Consider the following 25535-nt stretch of genomic DNA (forward strand, 5'->3'; position numbering starts at 1 on the left):
TACGTAAGTGTATTGTTCTTGTATTAATACGTGTGTAACCCTCCGCCTCCGGCAGTTTCCCCTCCTCGCGGCTCGGTGATAGACATTCGCTGCTTCCAATCGGAGGCGCGCAGTACCGGGGGCGGCCAATCGGGGGCTTCGGTGGGCGGAGCGGTCGGGCCAGTTAGCTTTGGCGGTTTTATTTCAACATGGCCGAAGCGAGCGGCGTCAACGTAGGCAGCGGCTGTGAGGAAAAAGGGCCTGAGGAATTATCTCAGGAATCTGCGCGCCCCGGCACTACCATCTCGAGGGTGAAGCTTTTTGACACCATGGTGGACACTTTCATCCAGAAGTTGGTCGCTGCTGGGAGGTAAGGTGGAGGAAGTGAGGCTGAGTGCCTATCTCGCAGTAGGTTGAGGTGGGCGAGAAGCAAAAAGAGGGTTTGCCCCGCCAGAGTCTAAACCCCTTGAGACCAGGACGGCCCCAGGGGAACCAGCCCAGTCACGTGGGTCTGGGGTTCTGGGTTATTCATTGGCAGTCATATTCTATTCTCAATTCCTAACCTTCCGGAAGTCACGTGATGTTTACTAATACCTAATTAGGTAATGTGGAGCACATTTAGGACAAGTAGCTACTCCTTCCAGTAAACCTAGTTTTTGTTTTTTGTTTTTTTGTAAATAATGGATGCACTTATAAATTTATTTATTTTATTTATTTTTGGCTGCGTTGGGTCTTAGTTGCTGCCTGCGTGCTTTCTCTAGTTGCCACGAGTCCGGGCTGCTCTTCATTGTGGTGCGCAGGCTTCTCATTGTGGTGGCTCCTCTTGTTGCGGAGCAGGGGCTCCAGGCGCACGGGCTTCAGTAGTTGCAGCATGTAGGCTCAGTAGTTGTGGCTCACGGGCTCTAGAGCGCAGGCCCCGTAGTAGTGGCAAAGGGCTTAGTTGCTCCGTGGCATGTGGGATCTTCCTGGACCAGGGCTTGAACCCGTGCCGTTTCTTAACCACTGCACCATCAGTGAAGTCCCCAGTAAGCCTAGTTTTGATTATAGGTGGTTGAGAGGAAAGACACAGGCTTTGGAGTTAGATTTAGGGTTCAAGTCTTGGCCCAACTCAAAGTGAGCGAGACTTAACTGCTCTGTGCCTGCGTTCCTCATAAATAAAATGGGAACAATAGTACTTTTCTCATAGGGTCGGTCTTTCTGAGGTTTAAATGAGTAAAAACTCGGAAGGCTCTTAGAACAGTGCCGGCTACGTAGAAAGCATTAGACTTCTAGCTGTTGTTATGGAAATAGTAATAACCTTCACTGGGTGGTTGTGAGGACTAAATGTATTGCCATAGAAAGAAACACTTCCTCTCTTGATTTCTACTTTATATGAGCAATATTCTAACAATGCTGTTGACCTGAATTGTTGGACACTTTAATCAATAGAAATTGATATGGGCTTCCCTGGTGGCGCAGTGGTTGAGAATCCGCCTGCCAATGCAGGGGACGTGGGTTCAAGCCCTGGCCCGGGAGGATCCCACATGCCGCGGAGCAACTGGGCCCGTGCACCACAGCTGCTGAGCATTCTCAAGCCACAACTGCTGAGGCCCGCATGCCTGGAGCCCGTCCTCCGAGGCGGGAGAGGCCACCGCAGTGAGAGGCCTGCCCGCTGCAGCGAGGGGAGGCCCCCGCAACTAGAGAAAGCCCATGTGCAGCAACAAAGACACAGCGCGGCCAAAAATAAATAAAATAAATCAACCCCCCCAAAAAATGAATAAAAGAAAAAATATTTTTTTTTTAAAATAGAAATTGATAAGAGGCCAGAGGAGAAATTCAGGCAAGGCTTTATTGAGACTCATGCTGCTGCATGAGGGAGTGAAAACAAGTTACAGGTGTCCTTGCTCATTTTTCTGAGGGGGAGTGAGCTGGTCCCTTAAATGGGGTGAGGGTAGGGGTGGATCCATTGGTCCGCTGGAAAGGTGGCTTAGGTGGTCTGCCCACCCCCTCAGTGGTGCTGTGTGCAGGGATCATGGGCAGTACCCTGCTTTTGCTCCTGACACCTCGAAAGTGACAGTTGGCTTTTTGGTCTTTTTGTATCTTGATCAGAATTTGCACCAACTGTGCATGTATGTAGTTGTTTTTAGTCCCTTATAGTTACTTTGTATTGTTGTTTGAGGAGACATTTGTCTAGGTGCAAGCACTGCAGGAAAGCGTCCCAGGTCCCAGCCTGTCACAACAGTATTGGACACTTTAAAGGAAGAGTTTTGTCCATGGTCCCATACCCCAGAACGTTAATGCTGAAACACTGTTATCAGAACTTTAAGGGGTCTGACCACAGCCTGTTTTCCATCCACCCTCTATGTCCCCACTACCCCTGTTCTTTAACATGATCAAGACTCTCATCTGCTCCCTATTTCCTTCCCTCCTGGTTTTAGGACTTTACCTTTCCTACAAAAACCTTATGATACATCTCTTCACTCACTGATTCACTCAGCAAATATTTGAATGACTATTCTGTGCCAGGCGCTGTGTCAGGTGCTGGGGATATGATAAAGCAGACAAGGCCCCTGTCATATTCAGTGGGTAGAGACATGAAGTAAACAAAATAATCATAGAGTTTGGTAAGGTAATGAACGAGCAACTTAAGGGAAAGGAAAACACTAGATAGGACAGTTAGGAGATTCCACTCTGAGGAAGTGACATTGATATGAAACAAAGAATAGAAGGGAACCAGCTTTTCAAAGAACTAGAGAAAAAGCTTATAGGAAGGAAGGACAGCTTGTGCAAAGGTCCTGAAATGGTCAGGGCGTTCTAGGAGCTGGCAGAGTGAGAGGAAAATCAGAGGAGGCTGCACAGGCAGGTGACAGCCTTATCAAGCAGGGCCTAGTTTCCATAGTAATAAATTTGATAAAATAATTTGTAATCATTTTTATGGCCCATTCATGACACATCATCATTTTATGTCCAGGCAAGACCTCTCCATTGATTGATTGATTGGCTTTCCCTTACTCATTCTTACCCTCCTCTCTCCTCCCCACAGGCCCTGCTTTCTGTTGGCTATATGTCCTCCATTTATTCATGTATTCATGTACAAATGTTTTTTGGACATCTCCAGTGTCTCAGGCTCTGTTTTAGGAGCTGGAGATACAGCAGTGATCAAGATAGGAAGGTCCCTGCTCTTGTGGAATAGACTTTCTTGTGCCACAAAGAAAAATAAATCAGCGTGAAGGAACAGAGAGCAATGGGGAAGGGGTCTAGGTTAGTGTGAGTGCAGGGAGGTGACATTTGAATAAGTCTGCATCCTTGTAAAGTGTGTTGTTTTGTCTGTGTATTTTTTTTTAATTTGTTTATTTATTTTTGGCTGCGTTGGGTCTTTGTTGCTGCATGAGGGCTTTCTGTAGTTGAGGTAAGCGGGGGGCTACTCTTCCTTGTGGTGCGTGGGCTTCTCATTGTTGCAGAGCACGGACTCTAGGTGTGCAGGCTTCGGTAGTTGTGGCCCATGGGCTCTAGAGTGCAGGCTCAGTAGTTCTGGCGCACGGCTTAGTTGCTCCGCAGCATGTGGGATCTTCCCAGACCAGGGCTCCAACCCATGTCCCCTGCATTGGCAGGCGGATTCTTTTTTTTTTTTTTGCGGTACGCGGGCCTCTCACTGTTGTGGCCTCTCCCGTTGCGGAGCACAGGCTCCGGGATGCGCAGGTTCAGTGGCCATAGCTCACGGGCCTAGCCGCTCCGCGGCCCAGACCGGGGCGCGAACCCGTGTCCCCTGCATCGGCAGGCGGACTCTCAACCACTGCGCCACCAGGGAAGCCCGGCAGGCGGATTCTTAACCACTGCGCCACCAGGGTAGTACCCTGTCTGTGTATGTTTTAAATTTATATGAATGATAGTTGTGCTGCATACGTCTTTTTTCACTTAATAGATTTTTTTTTTAAAGATCTAAGGATATACTATAAATGCATATGGTTCAGAGCTCTCAGTGCTGCTTGTCATTTCATGATATGCATCCAGCACTTACCCATTCCCTATCATGGCACCTGGTTGCTTCCAGCTCCCTCCTCCACAAATTATGTCAGGATACATCCCCTCACAGACTAGTGCTAGAATTTCTCTGAGGTATATAATGGATTGGAATCACGGGATCCAAGGGTTTATATCTACCTATGTTTTGTCAGATTGCTTTCCAGAAAAGCTGTTCCTTTCTCCTGTGTCCTCACCATCACTGGGTATCTACCATTCTAATATTTGCTATTCTGAAGGTGTGAAAGGGGTATTTCATTATTATTTTAATTTGCACATTTCTGATTCCTCATAGGTGTGGGCAATTCCTTATATACCTCATTAGTCATTTGGCTTCCTTTTCTGTGAACTGCCTACTTATTTTCTGTAGTGTTTTTGGGTTTTTTTTGGACCTTTATTTTTTTAATTGGGTTTTTTATCTTGATGATTTGCTGGAGTTCCCTGTATAGTCTAGATATCAATCCTTTGTCTGTTTCAGACTGAAGAGGAAATAGCTGTCTCTGTTAGATGTTAACTTTGTCTATGATGTCCTTTGAGTAACAGAAATCCTTAATTAAATAAAAAATTACACAGATTTTAGTTGCTTACACTTTACCCCAGGAAGATGAAGCAGAAAGAGAAAGGTAGTCATCCCAAGGGACCTTCTCCCAAGCAGTATGGATACTCATGACTCTTCTCAGCCTTTGCACTAATTTCGCATCCTTCAAACAGTCATAATAAATTGCTAAGTATTGCCTAATCAATTTGTATTTTAAAACCCTTAATTTTCATGTAATTCATGTTTTTCATTTTATGGCTTGTGCTTTTGAGGTCTTCTTTACAGAGGCTATGCCAATGCCCAGGTCACAAAGATAATCTCCAGTGTTTTCTTCTATTGGCTATTTTATCATTTTACTCTCTGCTCTAAATCTGTGATCTGTCTGGATTCAGATGTAAAGTGGTAGTCTCAGTCAGTCTTATTTTTTTTGTTTTCCCAATCATTGTCAACTAAACAGTTCGTTAGTCCCCATTGCTTTAGGGAGCCCCTTTTATCGTATGGCAAGTCCCTCCGCCTATTGTGTCCCTGGGTCTCTCTTCTGCCCCAGATCTATTCACCTGTCTTTGTGCCAGTGCATATGGGTTCTTAATACCAAACCTTTGTAGCAAACTGTAAATCTGGTACAGCAAGTCCCTCTTCTCTCTTCACTTTAAAATTGACCCAGCTATTTGAGAACCTTGATTTTTTTCCTTGTGAACTTCAGAATGAATTTTTCTGGATCCTCAAAACATTCAGCTGCAATTTTTGGTATGTATTTTTGGCAAATTAAGGAAGTCCCTGTCTCATTCTAGTTTTCTGAGAATTATTAAGAAGATCATGATTTGGTGTTGAACCTATCAAATGTTTTCTTCCCCAGTTAAGAAGATCATATAATTTTTCTTTAGTTCATTAACGTTGATGATCTACATTGGAAGATTTTATGGAAGTTAAACTATCTTTGCATTCTTGGAATAAATCTACTTAATTATGATGCATTTAAAAAATACAGTTGGATTTAGTTAGATCAGTGTTTGTATGCCATAAGTGAAATGGGCCTATGGTTTCTTTTCTTTCACTGTCCTTATCAGCTTATAGCACCAAAGGTATATTAGCCACATATATCCCTCTTCAGGAACGATTTATATAAAATCAGGATTATCTAGTCCTCAAAAGTTTGGAAGAGCTCATTTACGCCTAGAACTTTCTGGGGTTGTCAAGGACTGGCAGTATTATGTTAAAGAGCAGTGATGCAGTAGGCACCTTTGTTTTGTCCTCAAAGTGTCCCCATAGTGTTTGTTGCAGATTTTTGGTGTTTCTGTTTCTTTAACGGCTACAAGTCTGTTTAGATGTTATTTCTTCTTGTGACAGATTTGCCATTTTACAGGTTCCCCCCCAGAAATTTGTCTCTTTCACCTGTTATATTAACTTGTAACTGAACTGTTTGAAATTATTAATTTAATTTTCATTATTTCCCTTTTTTCCATTATATGCTGTTTATTTTCGACTTTATGTAGCCAGAGTTCTATCTTATTAATCTTTTTAAAGGATCAGCCTTTTTTTTTAAATTTCTGTGTTTTGAGGTTACTATTGGTCTCTTTGTATCTATCCTTATTTTTTTTTAATTTATTTAGATTTATTTTATTAGTCTCTTCACAAATTCTTCCTTCCTTTCTTTCTTTCTTTTTTTTTTTCTTGGCGGCGCCATGCAGGTTGCAGGATCTCAGTTCTCAAACCAGGGATTGAACCCAGGCCACGGCATTGAAAGCCTGGAATCCTAACCACTAGGACACCAGGGAACAGCTCCAAAATTGTTGAGTTGAACATTTAACTCTTCTTTTTCAATCGTTTTTGTTTTCTGAAAAATGTGTTTAAAACCATAAATTTTCATATAATTACTGCTTTTGCTGGTTTCTACAAATTCTTATATCTAATATTTTCATAGTCATTTATGTTTTTAAATTGAGATTTAATTCATATACCATAAAATTCACCCTTTAATGAGTGAAATTAGTATATTCAAAAAGTTGTGGAACCGTCACCATTATCTAATTCCAGAACATTCTTTTCACTCCAGAAACGTTGTACAGTATTCATTAGCAGTCACTTCCCATTTCTCATCCCAGTCTCCCAGCTCCTGGTAACCATTTACTTTCTGTCTGTATGGATTTGCTTTTTTTTTTTTTTGTGGTACGCAGGCCTCTCATTGTTGTGGCCTATCACGCTGCGGAGCACAGGCTCCAGACGCACAGGCTCAGTGGCCATGGCTCACGGGCCTAGCCTTTCCGCGGCATGTGGGATCTTCCCGGACTGGGGCACGAACCCGCGTCCCCTGCATCGGCAGGCGGACTCTCAACCACTGTGCCACCTGGGAAGCCCTGGATTTGCTTTCTCTGGACATTTTATATAAATGGAACCATATAACATGTGGTCTTATGTGTCTGGCTTCTTACACTTAGCTTAATGATTTCAGGGTTCATCCGTGTTATAGTATATATGAGTACTTCACTCCTTTTTATGACTAATAATTCCATTGTATGAATATACCATATTTCATTTATCCATTCATCAGTTGATAGACATTTGGAGTTGTTTTTAATTTTTTTTGTCTATTATGAGTAATGCTGTTATGAACATCTGTGAACAGGTGTTTTCAGTTCTCTTGGGGATATACATAGAAGTGAAAATGCTGGAGTGTATAGTAATTCTATGTTTAACTTTTTCAGGAATTGCCAAACTATTGTCCAAAGCAAGTGTACCAATTTACATTTACACCAGCAGTTTCTGAGGGTTCTGATTTCTCCACATCCTCACCAATACTTGTTAGGTCTATCTTTTTAATTACAGCCAGTAGTCATCCTAGTGGGTGTAAATTGGTATCACATAGCATCTTGGATTTGCCTTTTCCTAATGATTAATGATGCTGAGCATATTTCATGTGCTTATTGACCATTTGTATATCGTCTTTGGAGAAATGTCTATTCAAATTCATTGCTCATTTAAAAAAAGTTATTTATTTTTATTTAGTTGTGACAGCTCTTGCAGCAGGCGGGCTCCTTAGTTGCAGCAGGCAGTCTCCTTAGTTGTGGCTCACTGGCTCCTTAGTTGCGGCACATGGGCTGCTTAGTAGTGGCATGCATGTGGGATCTAGTTCCCTGACCAGGGATCGAACCCAGGCCCCCTGCATTGGGAGTGTGGAGTCTTAACCACCGTGCCAGCAGGGAAGTTCCTCATTGCTCATTTTCTAATTGGGTTATTTGTTGTTTTATTGTTAGCTTGTAAGAATTCTAATTTTGAGAAGTCCAATTTAGATTACTTATTAATTTTATTTATTTAGGTTAAAAATTGAGAAGAGTTTTTTCTTTGATTGCTTGAGCTTTTAGTGTCATATTTAAGAAAACATTGTGTAATGCAAGATCACGAAGATTTACGCCTATATTTTCTTCTATATAGTTTTAGCTCTTACATTTAGGTCTTTGATCCATTTTGAGTTAGTTTTTGTATGATATGAGAAAGAGGTCCAATTTCATATTTTTACATATGGGCATTGTCATTTAATTTTATGTACTTTGTAATTTTCCTTACCATTTCCTCTTTAACCCAATGATTATTTAGTAGTATGTCATTTGGTTTCCAGACATGTAATTTTTAAAAAGTTTTCCTTTTGTTGCAATTTCTAATTTTATAGCATTATGGTGAAATAACACAGTTTGTGGGATGCTGATTTTTTGGGAATTTTTGACACTGGCTCTATATGGCTAAGTCTATGGGCAGTTTTTGTCAGTGTTCCGTGTACACTTGAAAAGAGTGCAGTTTCTGTTTCTTGGGTATAAAATTCTATACTTATTTATTAGTTTGAGCTTTTAAATTTTATTATTAAAATATTTTAGGAATTCCCTGGCAGTCCAGTGGTTAGGACTCCATGCTCCCACTGCAGGGGACACGGGTTTGATCCCTGGTCCGGGAACTAAGATCCTGCATGCCACGAGGTGTGGCCAAAAAAAAAAAAAAATATATATATATATATATATATATATATATATATATTTTTATATGCTCATTTAAAAAATCTTCTTGATTGAGCCATTCATTTCTTTTTTAAAATCTCCCATCACAGTTGTTTATATCTATTTTTCCCCATAGTCTATCTTTGTTGCATTATATAGAGAGGTTATTATTTTTACTAGGTGCAAGGGAGTTTATTATTCTAAGAGAAATGGAAAGCCATTGATATTTTTTAAGTTGTGACTGGTCTTTTTTTTTTTTTTTTTCCGTGTGTGGGAGATGGCTCTCCACTGGCTTAAAAATCTATTTATTTGAAATGCTCTGAATACAGTGACTGATCTTTAAAAGGTACTCTGACTGCTGTGCAGATGATCGATTGTTGGTAGGATTCTTTTAAGGTCTTTCTAGGCTTCTAGACTCTGATTTTTTTGAGACCCCAGCCCACATCATGACAAATTTATTTATTTAAATTTATTTATTTACTTATTTATCTTTGGCTGTGTTGGGTCTTCGTTGTTGCTTGCAGGCTTTCTCTAATTGTGGCGAGCAGGGGTACTCTTCGTTGTGGTGCACGGGCTTATCGTTGGGGTGGCTTCTCGTTGTGGAGCACAGGCTCTAGGGCACGCGGGCTTCAGTAGTTGTGGCATGCAGGCTCAGTATTTGTGGCTCGCAGGCTCTAGAGCAGAGGCTCAGTAGTTGTGCATGGGCCTAGTTGCTCCACAGCATGTGGGATCTTCCTGGACCAAGGATCAAACCTGTGTCCCCTGCATTGGCAGACGGATTCTTAACCGCTGGACCACCAGGGAAGTCCGACAAATATATTTAAAAAGCATCTAGTATCTTGACTGAGGTGGTGGTTACACATGTGATAAAGATACACAGGGGCTTCCCTGGTGGTGCAGTGGATAAGAATCCACCTGCCAATGCAGGGCACACAGGTTCGGTCCCTGGTCCGGGAAGATCTCACATGCTGCAGAGCAGCTAAGCCCATTGTCACAACTACTGAACCTGCGCTCTAGAGCCCATGAGCCACAACTACTGAAGCCCATGTGCCTAGAGCCCATGCTCCGCAACAAGAGAAGCCACCGCAATGAGAAGCCCGCGCACCGCAATGGAGAGTAGCCCCTGCTTGCCGCAACTAGAGAAAGCCCGGGCACAGCAACGAAGACCCAACGCAGCCAAAAATAAATTAAAAAAAAAAGATGTACACACACAAACAAATGTATGTGTAACTGTTGAAATCTGAATGAGTTCTTTGGATTGCACCAATGTCAGCTTCCTGGTTTTGATATTGTTCTATAGTTGTGTAAGATGTTAATAACATCAGGGAGGATACATTTCTTTGCAGCTTCGTACAAATCTATAATTATTTCAAAGAAGTTCAAAAAAGTTTACATACAAAAAATATTCATCGTAGCTCCATGTTCAGTGGAAAATAGTTGAAAACCACCAAAAATGTCCAATATTTGAAGAATGTGGTTATGTAAATATAATAACTATCTAATAAAATACTATGGGGACTTCCCTGGTGGCGCATTCGTTAAGAATCCGCCTGCCAATCGAGGGGACACGGGTTTGATCCCTGGTCTGGGAAGATCCCACATACCGCGGAGCAACTAAGCCTGTGTGCCACAACTGCTGAGCCTGTGCTCTAGAGATCACTAGCCACAACTATTGAGCCCACGCGCCCTGGAGCCCATGCTCCGCAACAAGAGAAGCCACTGCAATGGGAAGCCTGCGCACCACAAGGAAGAGTAGCCCCCACTCGCCACACCTAGAGAAAGCCCATGCGCAGCGAAGACCCAACACAGCCAAAAATAAATATAAATATACATTTTTTTAAAAAAAGGTTAAAAAAAAAAAAGAGTGGTTTGGAGGGGAAGATGAGGGAAAGGGGATCTCCAAGAGGATGCTGACTCTTCATGATAGTGGTTTAGTGGAGGATTTTACCATCTACTGAGATGGGGAAGAAACACTCCCCGCTGAGAGCTGGGGGAGAGAAATGGGTCTGGGGTTGGAAATCAAGACATCTGTTTGGATAGGTTCAGTTGGAGATGCAAGGCAGCCACACTTCTGTTTCACAGCTCTTTTGCTCCCTCATTCTTCCAGCCCACCGACTGTCAAACCGAACTTCAGTATCCTGTCTGCACTCCTCTGCCCCTACACTCAGCCCCCGAGCAGCACTGTAGAGTCTCACCCATGGTGGAAAATGGTGCCTCCACAAAGTCATGTTCTTGGAATTCATGTGGGCCCTCAGTGAGCCCATGATCCTCGTGTCTCCAACCAGTTCTCTTGCCCTTCTCCACAGTAGCTATTTAAAATCTTCATCATGTCCCTCAGGCCCTTCCCCTGCTCTGCTCCCTGTACCCTCTCAGTGAAAATGACCCCAACACCTGGTTCATAGAGAGAATTGAGACCACCAGGCAGGAGTTTATACATTTACAAATTTGGCTGAGAGATGCCCAATCTTGCATCCTCCTAGCGACCTCCCCATCAATTTCCTTCCCTCTACATCCCAGGTTGTGGCTTTGGGTCTTTGCATTCCCAGGTTCTAGTTCTCCATCTCCAGTTTCTTCCTCAGCTTAGGGCAATTTGCCACCATTCCCCTAAAACCTTCCTTTCAAGGTCACTAATAACTCTTTGTTGCTAAATATTTTGGATATTTTTTCATCTTTAACCTACTTGCTTTCCTTGCAGCATTTGACTGTTAACCACTTCTCTGTCCTTGATATTTCTCTCCTGGCTTGCAACACCATTCTCTGTCCCTTTACCTCACTAGTTGCTCCTTCTTGGGCTCTTCTTTCTCCACTTGACCCTTAAATGTGTGAGTATTGCCCTTTCCTTACTTCACCTACACATGTTCATGATCACATCCCATTTGATATCTTGCTGCTGCTGAAAGTCCTTTGTGACTGTTCATTGCTCCTTACCATGGCTTCCAAGGCCCCACATGTTCTAGCCCCTGCCTACTTCTTGTTCCCCTCTCTAACTATACTTGGTTATACTAACCTCATTTCCTAGAATGTCAAGAGCTTTCTCACCTCAGGGCACTTTGCACTTGTTGTTTGCTCTGCCAGCAATGATTTTCCTCCATCTCTTCCCTGACCTTCTCTAAAGCCACCTTTCACCCCTGGTTATTCTTTATCATGGCACCTTATTTTATTCCTTCATAGCACTTATCACAGTATATAGTTCTACTGTCTGCCTGTTTGTTTGTGGTCTATCTTCCCCACATAAAACGTAAGGTCCTTGAGGACAGGACCTTATCTGTCTTGTTCACCACTCTCTACTCATTGCTTATTATGGTGCCTGGCACATAGTAGATATTCAATAAATAGTTTCGGAATAAATGAGGGTTCCCAAGCCACATCTTCCTCCTGAGCTTCAGACCTCTATCTCTAACAGTCTACTACTAGAAATCTCCACTTGGTGTCCCTCAGAACCATTAAGTTCAGCAAAACAGGATTTCTCCTCCCTCTGGTCCCAAACTTGGTTGAAGATACCACCATCTACTCATTCTCTAGGCCAGAGATTTGGGAGTCCTCATTGACCCCTTACTTCCAGTCAACCACCAAGCCCTGTTGGTTCCAGCCTGTCTCCTCAGTGTCCTCTCCATCCTTTGCAAATGCTTTAGTTCAGCCCCTCACTATCTCTCATACGATTGTTGCACCAGCTTCCAAAATGGCCCTCCAGCTTCAGTCCTGCCCCCTACAGTCTACAGCTCAGATTTGAGCGTGTATTTCTCCTGCTTAATTGGCTCAGGGTTGCTTCCAGAATCAAATGTCAGCTCCTTAGCTTAGTGTAAAAGGCCATTAACTCCTTGGCCCCTCCTGTCTCTCTAGCCATGGTCAGGGCCATGGGTATGCAGCATATGCACACTTGCGTGCAGGTGCAAACATACACGCACATAAGCTCTTCTGCTTTGAGTGCTGCACTGTCCCCCCACCCTTGCCACCTGCTCTTTCCACTTACTGCTTCTCGCTAGAACAGGCTTCCCCTCATTTTGTTAAGTAGGAACTTACGGCTGGTTTCCACATAGAAAGGGCTCAGTAAAATGTCGTATGAATACAGACTTTTAAAATGTATCCAAATGCTTGACCCTCTCCCAAGTCATTAGAAGTCCTCAATCCCAAAGACCAAGTATTTATAGCGAGGACAGGAATCTTTACATAGTAAAAGCTAGTTTATTCACATGTCATTTATCCAAACGGATATTTTAAACCGCAGGTTGGTTTTCCCTACAGCTCAGCATATTTTTCACATTCATGTTAGCTTAACTAGGGGGGCAAATTATATGATGCACTCCACAGTGACTGGAAGATTATTGGCCTCGCTGGGCTATCAGATCTCACAGACCCACAACCCTGTCTTCAGTTAGGGTGTCTTCATTTCATTGGATCGGCTGACACAAAGACGCCCGAATCTGTCCTTTCTCAGGCTTCAGAACATAGAAACGTGGCCATGTTGGAACTTACCATTTGCGACCTCTCCCTTGTCCTCTGAAAATGAAGGATTCTTTTCTGTCCTTACAGCCTCCTGGACCTTCTGAGAAACAGCTGTTCTCTTAAAGCAAGCAGATGAGGCTTGCTATGTTTTGTTATAAATCAGGACCCGCCAAGAGAGGCAGTTGATTAGAGTTGGTGTTGGTGGGGCCCCGGTTGAAGTTAGCACTGTTTGGGGTACCCGTGGCACCTGGCAGCTGTGCCACATGTGTTGTCAGTGCCGGGGGGGCTGAAGGGAGTGAGAGGTGATTGGCAGTTCCTAAGTTCTTAGATGCCAGACTGGTCCAGTGCCTGTCCTGGTCCAGTCTTGCAGCCTGAGATGTGCTGCAGTGTGATTTGTGTAAACTGACTTAAAGCCTACGTCTGACAGTGACCGAGGAAGGAGAGCTGATTGCATTCGTACATGAACTGGTAGAGTTTTAAACTAGTGGCAGAGACTGTTGGTGTTCATAGGAAACAGTTTTTCACAGGAAAGAGTGGTTTGATATGTAAAATGTTCCGATTAAATAAGTGTTTCAGAAATATCTCACCATCTTTGAATGTGCAGATGATGCGTGCTACTGGCGGTGATTCGTTTCTGAAGTGTGGGTATGACTCACCAGACTGTGGTGTGCGGCTTCAGCCCCATCATGCTGATTCTCTCTTCTTTGTGTGTTTCCAGACCATCTACCTCACTCTATCCCTACTGTGTCTGCCTTGCTCAAGTCGGCAGTCACCTCAGCTGTGCCTCCTGAGTCTACCCTCACACAGCAGCCGGAGGGAGCTTCTAACATACAAATACGATCTTGTCCCACCCCTGCTTAAAACCCTTTTCTAGCTCCTCCCATCATGATATGGTCTAGACTCTATGTGTCTGGCCTACCAGCCTGCAGACTGTGTGTCTGGGAGGCCAAGGCACCTGATCCAGAGCAGATGGTTCCACATGTCCCAACTCTGTGACCTTGGATAAGCTTCTCTCTGCCTCAGCATTCTCATCTGAAAAATGGGCATGGTGATAATAGACCCTACTTCATAGAGTTATCGTGAGGACTAAGTGAGTTACTTCACGTAGAGTGCTTAGAACAGTGCCTGGTTCTAGTCAATGCTCAGTACACATTTCTTGTTATTACATCTTCATACACAGGCATGTCTGTGCACTCTTCAGCTGCGCTGCCAGGGCCTTCTGTCCTCTGACCGACTCCTGCTGCTCTCATAGGTCTCAGACGTTGCTTCCTCCAGGAAGTCCTTGTTGGTTGCATCACTTGCAAATATTTTCTCCCAGTCCGTAGAGAAACTGGTTTATGGTTTCCTTTGCTGTGCAAAAGCTTGTAAGTTTGATTAGGTCCCATTTGTTTATTTTTGCTTTGATTTCTATTGCCTTGGGAGGCTGGCCTAAGAAAACATTGGTACAATTTATGTCAGAATGTTTTGCCTGTGTTTTCTTCTAGGAGTTTTACGGTGTCAGGTCTTATATTTTAAGTCTTTAAGACATTTTGAGTTTATTTTTGTGTATGGTGTGAGGGAATGTTCTAACTTAATTGATTTACATGTGGCTGACTGACCTCTTATTTTCATCAAGGAACACTTCTGTTTTCTTTTCCCCTCTTGCTTTCTCAGTCTTTGGGGCTGAGAAAGGGGGGAGGGGGAAAGACCAAACAGAGAAACCCCTTCCCTCCCCTCCCCTCCCTTCCCTTCTCTTTTCTCTGCTTTCATTTTTTAAATAAATAAATAAATTTATTTATTTATTTTTGGCTGTGTTGGATCTTTGTTGCTGTGCACGGGCTCTCTCTAGTTGCGGCAAGTGAGGGCTACTCTTCTTTGCGGTGCGTGGGCTTCTCATTGCAGTGGCTTCTCTTCTTGCAGAGCACGGGCTCTAGGGTGCGCAAGCTTCAATAGTTGTGGCTCGCAGGCTCTAGAGCGCAGGCTCAGTAGTTGTGGCGCATGGGCTTAGTTGCTCCGCAGCATATGGGATCTTCCCTGACCAGGGCTCAAACCCATGTCACCTGCATTAGCAGGCGGAGTCTTAACCCCTGCTTCACCAGGGAAGTCCGAAAAACATTTCTTAATGAAACAGGGCAGCTGTACAGGTGGTGGTTGGAGGGTGGAGAGCATGAATTTCTGTCACTGCGCTCCCCCGCTTCTATCCCCAGCTTCTATTCCGTCTTGGTCTGTCTTTGGCCTCCTCTCCTTTACTGGTCGGAAACGCCAGTTCTCACCCGCCCTCTGGCGGACAGTCTGTGGAACATGCGTTCAGTCGGGCAGCAAGCCGGTTACCATGGAGAAAGAAGGCAAGCCAGGGCTTCCTTAGCACTAGTACACGTGTTTACTTGTCTGTGCCTCTGTCTTTCCATTCTTACACAATTTATCTGCGTATGTAAACTGACAGATTGACTAGCCACCAGAGTTTGATTCTGGCCTTAAGTACTTTAAGTTAAACTTGTGTGATAATTCAGTTTACAATGAGTTTTTAGTGCAGTAAAAGACATGCTTTATAAGTGAGTTCAAAAACAGTGATGGGGCTTCCCTGGTGGCGCAGTGGTTGAGAGTCTGCCTGCTGATGCAGGGGACACGGGTTTGTGCCCCGGTCTGGGAAGATCCCACATGCCGCGGTGTGGCTAGGCCCGTGAGCCATGGCCGTTGAGCCTGCGCGTCTGGAGCCTGTGCTCCGCAACGGGAGAGGCCACAACACTGAGAGGCCCGCGTACCGCAAAAACAAACAAACAAACAGTGATGGTATCTCAGATATTGCACAAGAAGTATTTAAGAGAAAAAAATAGGTTAAAATCAGTTAATGTAGTCATCTCTGTTTTGAAGCAGTAAATGCAGCTTTTAAAAGTTACTTTCGGGAGGGAGATGCAGAGGGAAGAGATATGGGAACATATGTATATGTATAACTGATTCACTATGTTATAAAGCAGAAACTAACACATCATTGTAAAGCAATTATACTCCAATAAAGATGTAAAAAAAAAAGTTACTTTCATTGATGACAAATGTGGTCCTTTCTGTGGGACAACAGTGTAGCCTTTTCTTTGTAGTGGGGGCCAATGGGTTCTTCCTGCATATGCAGTTGCAACCAAAATGCATTTACTAAGCCCCTGCTTCTGCAGACTTCTCAACCCTGGGAAGCCAAGTTACTGACTGTGTTCTACACTTCTCAGGCGGTGGTGAGGACTGTTCCTTTGAGAATAGTAATAATAATTGTAGCTAACATGGAGCATTTCCGGGTGTGCTCTGCACTGTACTAAGTATTTGTTTATGTAACCTCATTTCATCCTCACAGTAATTTTGTGACTTATGGATAGTTATTATCTCCATTCGACAAAGGAGGAAACTGATGCTTATAAAGGTAAAGAAGGTGTCCGGGCTCACTCAGCTGATGAGGGGTAGAGGTAGGATATGAACGTAGGCAAAAGGACAGGCAGTCTTTAGAGCCGTACACTCACCCAGCACAAAGCTGGATGGCCCCTTGTGTACCCTTGGAAGGCCGAGGCCAGGAGACCGTTCCAGCAGAGGGCAAAGGGGGGCTTGGCAGAGGGGCCATTGGGGATGCTCTGTGAAGAGGACTGCTCTGTCCAAGTAGCCCAGGGGTCCAGGGTAGGGGAAGTGGCTGGGAATGGACCAAGCCTGAGGCCAGGCATCCCAGGTCTCAGCTCAGCCCCAGTTGCCTGGTCTACAGCATGTCTTGAGTGTGCTATTCTGGGTACCCTGGAAATCCCAGCACCATTGCAGATGGCGTCCCTATCCACAAAGACATTAGAGTTTACATGAGAAGATAAAAGTTAATGTTTGGAGGGGGTGGCAATGAATGTTTTCTAAAATGCATCACTTTTCCTGTTTCTCTGTGAATGTATGTTTTTGGGAAATTCACAAGGGCATTCACAGCATTCCCAGGTCTGCATTGTCTCCCAAGAAAGGAATCCCTGGGGGCTGGGGGGAGAGGGAATTGCATGAAGTTGATCAAAAGATACAAACTTCCAGTTATAAGATAAATAAGTACTAGGGATGTAACGTACAACTTGATGACTACAGTTAACATTGCTGTATGGTATATGTGAAAGCTGTTAAGAAAGTAGATCCGGGCTTTCCTGGTGGCGCAGTGGTTGAGAGTCCGCCTGCCAATGCAGGGGACATGGGTTCGTGCCCCGGCCCGGGAGGATCCCACATGCCGCGGAGCCGCTGGGCCTGTGAGCCATGGCCGCTGAGCTTGTGCGTCCGGAGCCTGTGCTCCGCAACGGGAGAGGCCACAACAGTGAGAGGCCCGCGTACAGCAAAAAAAAAAAAAAAAAAAAAAAAAGTAGATCCTACGAGTTCTCATAACAAGAAAAATCCTTTTTTTTCTTTTGTTTCTATTTGAGATGATGGATATTAACCACACTTATTGTGGTAATCATTTACCAATATATCTAAGTCAAATCATTATGCTGTATACCTTAAACTTACAGGGTGCTGTATGTCAATTATGTCTCAATGAAACTAGAAGAAAAGAAAAGAAACCTAAATGTCCATCGATAGATGAATGGATAAAGAAGATGTGGTAAATATATACAGTGGAATATTACATAAAATATATACAGTGGAATATATATATATAAATATATACATATAAATATATACAGTGGAATATTATATAAAAAGAAATGAAATTTGGTCATTTGTAGAGATGTGTATGGACGTAGAGTCTGTCATATAGAGTGAAGTAAGTCAGAAAGAGAAAAACTAATACCATATATTAATGCATATATGTGGAATCTAGAAAAATGGTACAGATGAATATATTTGCAGGGCAGGAATAGAAACGCAGACATACAGAATGGACGTGTGGACACAGTGGGGGACGGGGAGGGTAGGATGAATTGGGAAATTAGGTTTGACATAAATACTCTACCATGTGTAAAATAGACAGCTAGTGGGAACCCTGCTGTATAGCACAGGGAGCTCAACTCAGTGCTCTGTGATGACCTAGATGGGCGGGATTGGGGGGAGGGAGGTCCAAGAGGGATGGGATATATGTATACATATAGCTGATTCACTTCACTGTACAGCAGAAACTAACACAACATTGTAAAGCAATTATATTCCAATAAAAAAAGAAAAGAAAAGAAATCACTTTCCTCCTGACCTCCAACCTGGCTGTTCTCCCTCCATGTCCTTGGAGCATATGTTTCCCATCTTGTGTGTTTGTAACAGTGTACATGTTTCTGGGTCCTTCACTTTCACTGAAGTCTCAGAAGGGTTGACGGGCAGCACTGGTGGGCAGAATTATCCTCACCCCTGCCCTGGGCCCTGTCTGCTGCCAGCCGCCTGAACTGGGTGGAGATGCACCCAGCTCAGATGTGCCTGGCGAGTGGGCTGGGAGGAGGAACAGGATCTCCCGTGTTTGAGCCAAACCCATTTCAAGCCACAATTACCCGGTTTCAATTCCAGCTGTGCTTTGTCAGGTGTCATGTATCCCTCCACATTCCTCCATGTAGCCACATGGCTGCGTGGCTCGTGGGGTCAGTGGCAAAACAACAAGATGTCTGGGGCTCTGCTGCAGGTTGAAATGATGCCTGTCATCTTTGTATTGTCCTTTTGGTACCTAGGTTTAGCCTCCAAGGGGTACTGATGTCTAATGTGTACCCTCAGAAGGATGAGAGACTGTCACCCTTACCCAGAGGTGTGCTGGTAGGTGCGTACAGCCAGCTCTCCTGAAATAAAGCCCTGGCTTGCAGTGTTTGCCAGTTTCTGCTAAGCTTACCAGCGTAGCATCACTACACACAGTAGAGAAGAGATGGGCAGCAGCACACCTGTTTCCACAGATCGAGACCATAGATGGAAACAGCTTCCAGAGCAGAGTAAAATGTGTAGAATGATTAGGAAGTCATATGTTTTGAGCAGTTAGTATCTTTTTTTTTTTTTTTTTTTTTTTTTTTTTTTTTTTTTTTTATGCGTTACGCGGGCCTCTCACTGTTGTGGCCTCTCCCGTCGCGGAGGACAGGCTCCGGACGCGCAGGCTCAGCGGCCATGGCTCACGGGCCCAGCCGCTCCGCGGCATGTGGGATCCTCCCAGACCGGGGCACGAACCCGTGTCCCCTGCATCGGCAGGCGGACTCTCAACCACTGCGCCACCAGGGAAGCCCAGTATCTTTTTTTTTTTAATAAATTTATTTATTTAATTTATTTCTTTTTGGCTGCGTTGGGTCTTCGTTGCTGTGTGCGGGCTTTCTCTAGTTGTGGCTAGCGGGGGCTACTCTTCGTTGCAGTGTGTGGGCTTCTCATTGCGGTGGCTTCTCTTGTTGCGGAGCACAGGCTCTAGGTGCGCGGGCTTCAGTAGTTGTGGCACGTGGGCTCAGTAGTTGTGGCTTACGGGCTTAGTTGCTCTGCGGCATGTGGGATCTTCCTGGACCAGGGCTCGAACCCATGTCCCCTGCATTGGCAGGCAGATTCTTAACCGCTGCCCCACCAGGGACGTCCTGGTACCTTTGTTTTTAATATAATTTATTGTAACTTTGTATAATTTAATTTTCAGTAATAGCTGTGTTTAACAACTGGCTCACAGATTTCCTGGAAATTTAACGGTTATCTCTTGCAAGCCACTGTGAGCTGGCCTCAGCACACCACTGCTCTCACACTGCACCTGTTTCAGAAGACATTGTTTTGGGGGTAGGAATTAGGCCAGGAGGCCCAAAGAGCCATGAGAAAAGGAGGACCCACTAGTGACTCCCTGGGTGTGGTGGGGGCTATGCATGGGGTTCCAGGTACCTAACCCCCTGTTTGTCCAGAGCCCAGCAGCCTGGCTCACATGGCTGAGGGGTATCTGGGCCCATAGCGAAGCGTCAGGGTGGGTTTTTTGTGTTCCAGGACTCCTCCTCAGACACTTTTCACAGGTCCCTTGAACATTGCTTCATCAGAGAGGGCTTCACCGACCACCTCCCCACTTAGAGGTGATCCCCATGGTACACACTCTCAGCCCCATGACCCTGGTCCTTTTCCTTCCAGGCACTCTCCACAAGTAATCTTCTCCACATTCACATGTGAGTTTCTATGTTTGCTGCCATCTCTTCCTCTACTGGAAGCTCTAGGAGGGCCGGGCCAGTCTCACTGACCCGGAGCACCCAGCACATAGCAGGTGCTCAGTGAACACTTGTGGAGGGGAAGGGCCTGAGAGAGCAGGCTGAGAGACACGCACAAAAATGAGGAGGGAGAGGAGACAGCCATTTACCTTATTTGAGTTTCTTTTTCCAAGAAGAACAAGCCGTTGGCAGTGTACTGGGTACCCTTTGACCTTTCCAGCTACAAGGGGTGTATCTGCTGCCAAGTGACAGAGACCTGATTTTAAATGGTGTGAACAATAAGAGAAATCCATTAGCTCACTAACAAGAAGCCCCAAGGTAGGGTTGCTCCAGGTGGGTGTTTTCAGCAGCTTGACGATATTCTCAGAGACCCGGCTTCTTTCCCTCTTTCTGCTCTGCCTCCTTAGGGTAGAAACTTTGCTCTCAGACCAGGCCCTCCATGGTTGCCGGGAGCTAGAGGCATCACCTGGATATAGTCATGCCCTACAGACATCAGTTCGTTCCGGTGTGGCTCTTTTTAGGAGTAAGGAAACCTCTCCGAGAGACCACATGTCCTGTCCTAACGCAGCCCTGCAAGGGGACTAGGATGACCAGAGCTTCTCAAAGTGGAGTGCCCAGACCAGCAGCACCAGGAGCACCGGCAGCACCTTGGAGCTTGTTCAAAACTGAGGGGGTGGGGCCCAGCGATCTGAGTTTTAACAAGCTCTCCTGGTGATTTGGTGCTTGGTAAGGTCAAGTTTAAGAACCACGGCTGGAAAAAAAAAAAAAAAAAAAAGAACCACGGCTGGCCTAATTGTGACCCACCCTTCAGAGGGTGAACTCAACTGGGGCTCTGCTGAGAGGAAGTGGGGAGACTGGTGGGGCTGAGCCATCCTCAGAGACTGGAGCTGCAGATGAGACACTTTGCATCTACTGCCTTTAACCAGCACCATGAAGGAGACAAGGCTCAGAGTCCTGTGATGAGGGGCAGGGCTGCCCAGGCAAGAAGAGCCTATGACTCTGAACCCCCCAACCTTTGCCTTCTCTCCTTACCCCCAGCTACCAGAGATTCACTGACTGTTACAAGTGCTTCTACCAGTTGCAGCCTGAGATGACACGGCGCATCTATGACAAGTTTGTAACTCAGTTGCAGACATCTATCCAGGTGAGTGGCAAGAAGCCCGGCAGGTACTATTGGCTCGGGTCCTGCCTCCAGATCGTCAGCCCCCTGAAGGCAGGGACCCTGCCGTCAGCCCCTCTGTACCCTCAGTCCCCGAAACTGTCCTCTGTGCCCCCAGGCTGCAGTGGCCATCATCCGTTCCCTCCAAATGACAGGGGTATCTTGAATGCCTCTTGTCTCATTGCCCTGTGTTGTAATTGAGTTTATAGTTGTTGTCCCACCTGACCTTGTGAGCTCAGCGAGGGCACGCCTGGGTCTACTCCTCTGTGTTTCTCCAGCACCTGGTGCAGAGCCTGGCACAGAGGAGGCATTTAGCAAATTGTTGAATTCATTGGAACTGCATACCGGAGGGGATACAGAAAAGGACAGGATTCCATTCCTGTCTTTAAGTGATCCCTCTTGGGAGTTTAACTTCCATGCTGTCACACTCCAGGATGGGCTTCGTTAAGCATCAGAATGTATGTGTGCTGTCCGCAAAGGGTGCTCAGCTGTGGGGACAACAGCAAGGATGCAGCCTTCAGAGATGATGTGCTGCAGGCTCTTTTTAAATGTTTTCTATTTTATACTTTATTTTCTTAATTATAAAAGTCACATGTAGAAAAGTTGGAATGTTTGTATAAAGACAGAACTTAAATTAGCTAAAATTTTACTAAGTGCCGTTAGTAGTTCAGCATGTGGAGTTGTCTGGTATTACTATAGCTCTTTCCTCTTTTCAGGAGGAAATCTCTGAAATCAAAGCGGAGGGAAACCTGGAAGCTGTCCTGAATGCGCTGGATGCGATTGTGGAAGGAAGCAAGGACTGCGAGGAGCCGGCTTGGTGAGAAGGGTGATGCCTGCCCCCCGGCATGGACAGGTGGAGAGGACCAACACCAAACAGTGACCCAGAACAGAGAGACAAATGCATAGCCCCTCTGGGACAGGAGAGCTGGGGGCAAGCGCATGTAGTCCAGGGGGTTGAGGTGACTGGGATGAGAGAAATCTTCCCAGGGAGCTCATTTCAGGACCCATCTGGCCTGCAAGAGAGAGGGTAGAGGGAGTGGGATGAGGCACAATAGCGAGGTTTGGAGTCTTATGTCGATTAGTCTGGCCCAGGCATCTGGTTTTTATTCATTTGTTCATTCAACAAACACTTAGAAGCACTTACTATACGCCTAATACTGTTGTAGATGCCAGAGACTCAGCAGTGACTAAGACACGAAAGACCTTCTCTCCCGGGGCTGTCATTCCAGTGGGCAGCCCTGCTGCCAGGTTGTTCTGGGCAGGATGGAGAAGGAGGCCCTGGGGACAGGAGTGGAGAGTTGAGGCCACCGAGATGGCAAGTGGCCTGAGCTCCTGCCTCCTGCCTCCATTCCCTGCCTGAGTAGAATCCTAGGTCAGGAGGAGTAAAAACCTTTTTTGTGCTTTTCAATTTGCTAATGCTTTGTGACATTCATAACTTAAGAGAATTAACTTTTATAACTGAGAAAGAATTTTTAAAGAACCTACAGTGGCTTCTACCCCACTGCCCATCAGAACTGGCCTATCTCCTCACTCTGGGCACTCAGCACCCCCTAAACTCTTGCCTCCTCAGACCTGTCTTTCCTGTATCTTCTCACATTAGCCAGCCAGGGCCTCTTGGGGTCTGGGCCTGCTCTCAGGCCACCACCTTCCCCCATCTCTCCAGCTCACAGTCCCATGGTGTGGAGGCACCAGCAAGGCACATGGTCACAAGGACCGAGGAAATCATCTCCAGCCCTGGAGGTTTACAGCTGGAGGGAGTGTCTATGGATGAGGAGGAGGGCTAAGGTGTGGGTTGGTGAGAAGAGGAGAGATGGGTTCCTGGGAGCTGAAGCTAAGGGACAAGGGGTTAGCGTCCCCTCAGGAGCAGGAGCCATGCGGTTGGATCTTGGGAGTGAGAGGGACTGCAGGAGAGTCCTGGAGAGCCAGCCAGCTGGAGGCTGAAGGTGGGAATGCCACTGGCTGGGTTTGGAAGGAGAAGCCTTACCCCACACAACGACTCTCTGTCCCCACCCCTGCGCCCCCTGCGGCCCTGCAGGCGCCCTAGTGGGATCCCAGAGAAGGACCTGTGCAGCGCTGTGGTGCCCTACTTTCTGCAGCAGCGGGACGCCCTGCAGCGCCGTGTGCAGAAACAGGAGGCCGAGAACAGGCAGCTGGCAGATGCCGTCCTGGCCGGGCGCAGGCAGGTGGAGGAGCTGCAGCTGCAGGGCCAGGCCCGGCAGCAGGCCTGGCAGGTGAGTGTCCCGGCCCTGCCCTCAGGCACGTGCTCCCCTGCTGCAGCCGAGGAGAAAACGGGCCCAGGGAGGGCAAGTGACTTGCCCAGGGATGGCTCCTCCACGTCAGGATCAGGGTTAATCCTCTGTAGCCATGGTGGTTCTACTCCATGTGATCACTGCCCAGTACTTTTAAAACGTGTACAGTAGAATGACTTCTAGAGCCGTCAACATACCTAAGACATATCCTCCATGCAACAAATATGTGTCCTTTGAGGGTGAACTCAATTTCTGAAAGTGGCCCACAGTCACTTGGGGCCAAGTTGGTGAATAAGGGGCAAGAGAGTAATCAGGCTGGGTGACGCAGATAGCACATGTGGCTACAGAGTGATGAGATGGATTTTCTCGCCAGCTCAAAATGTAGTTCCAAAAGAGGGTTTCTAGTGGGGCTTGAACGGTGGCCCATTATTGGGTTCTCCTCATCATTTAGATGTCCAACTTATGTTTACCTGTGGCCACTCGACAGCTCCCTTCCTGGGGCAGACCCTCCTATTCCCGAGGGGAAGAAGTCCCCAGATCCATGGCTCTCAGGTCCCCTGGTCTTCTTCCCAAGACCAGTCAGGGGCAATCTGAAGGCCCTGCCCCAGCCTCAGCAAGGCCCCAAGCCTCAGGGAGGCGGCAGCAGGAGAAAGGCTGGTGCCTTGCTCTGCTTCCTCTTATCTTCACCCCCTCAGCCTCCTCCTGTAACACACTGGCCCTGGGAGTGTGTAGTGTAGTGTAGTGTAGTGTGGTGGCCCAGGCCCTACACAGCAGACACCCAGGTGGTATAACCAAGGCCTCAGCCTAGTGCCGTCTCCTGGGACAGGTTCCACAGTTGAGAGTTGTGTCTCGGGTACTCTCGGGGCTGCCTTGCTGAGTCCTGGGGCTGCCTTGCTGAGTCCTCCGGCTGCTCTGCCATTGGCGCTTCATCACCATGAGGCCAAGGGTCACTCCCCTGTCTAGGCTTTGGCTTCCAAATTGGCCAAATAGTGATCCCCAACGCCCTGCCAGCTCTGACATTCAGTGCTTCTATTTTAAGAGGAAGAAGGAAGCCCCCTGCTCTTATAGCCACACCTCTCCCATTACAGCTACAGATGCTAACCATTGTTTGAAGTGGGTCAGCTGGATTGAGTGTTGAGTGCTGAGCCCTGTGTGGGCTCAAAGAGCCCTTTTTCACTACAATTCCCATGTCTGTAGCCCAGCTGAAAGTCCACTTAATTTAAGAAAGTTTCTCAGCTAGAAATCTCCAGTGAGGTCAGAGGATCGGGGGACACTTAAGGGGCCCTTTTTGAAAATTGGCTCTTCTCTGGGGAGGCCCAGCCTAGGTGGCCATGGCACCCAGCCTGCCATAAACAACTGCTGAGTGGGGCGGATTTCCTAATATGCCTTGCTGGGCCTGTGATATGAGTTTCAGACCCCTTCCTTATCCTGGGGGAAACCCAGGCCTGGAGTCAAGGACAGTAGAGGGAAAGGGTTTGGATTTTCTCATCTCCCAGTCTGTCTGTTCTCTCTCATTGATGCCAGGCTCTACACAGAGAACAGAAGGAGCTGGTGGCTGTGCTGAGGGAGCCTGAGTGAGGAGGAGAGGGCCTGGCCCAGGAGCAGAGGGCAGTCAAGGTCAAGGGCCTGTGGTCCAGGATGCTGAGCCTGAGTGAGCTGCCTCCGAGAACAGTCCCTAAGCAGTGATGAAATTTGCCGGAGAAGGAGGCCTCAGCTGTCTCCACTGCCTTTGTGCCTCTGGGGCTCCCTTGGGGTCAAAAACACACACTACCTTCAGATTCCTCAGTGTTTTCTTCTAACTTTAGGATTCTTGGCCAGCTCCCGCCCTGGGAATTAGGCACCATGCTGCCTCTCCTTTAGGTTCAGGCCAACCCCCCACCCTACCCCCATCACACATATCGCCTATTCCTGAGCCCTCCCTAGGACCTGGCTTGGGGAATCTGTATTCAGTTTCCACTGATTGCCCCCTTGCTGGCCAGCCCAAGGGCCCTTGCCATGTTCTCTCCACATCCGCAAATAAACTTCCTCCACTACACTGTAATCTGTGAGGATGCTCCCTCTGCCTGGGCCTCTCCCAGGACTCTCCTGGGCCAA

At 46.4% G+C, this 25535-nt stretch overlaps 1 protein-coding gene across 3 annotated transcripts; it reads left to right on the forward strand.

Annotated features, from left to right (window-relative positions):
* The first annotated feature begins 78 nt into the window (after positions 1–78).
* On the forward strand, positions 79–25482 carry PMF1 (polyamine modulated factor 1). Of its 3 annotated transcripts, none has more exons than XM_032629824.1 (5): positions 79–349; positions 21072–21177; positions 21909–22009; positions 23228–23423; positions 24966–25482. In XM_032629824.1, the coding sequence occupies exons 1-5, from the start codon at positions 189–191 to the stop codon at positions 25017–25019; spliced, it is 618 nt and encodes a 205-aa protein (XP_032485715.1). In that variant the 5' UTR covers positions 79–188; the 3' UTR covers positions 25020–25482. The 3 variants fall into 3 exon arrangements, with proteins under 3 accessions (XP_032485715.1, XP_032485725.1, XP_032485734.1); XM_032629834.1 differs by lacking the exon at positions 21072–21177 and adding an exon at positions 15158–15266 and having other exon boundaries at positions 79–346; positions 24966–25476; XM_032629843.1 differs by having other exon boundaries at positions 23289–23423; positions 24966–25005.
* The last annotated feature ends 53 nt before the right edge of the window (positions 25483–25535 follow it).

The sequence above is a fragment of the Phocoena sinus genome, chromosome 1, assembly GCF_008692025.1.
Source record: "Phocoena sinus isolate mPhoSin1 chromosome 1, mPhoSin1.pri, whole genome shotgun sequence".
NCBI lineage: Eukaryota > Metazoa > Chordata > Mammalia > Artiodactyla > Phocoenidae > Phocoena > Phocoena sinus.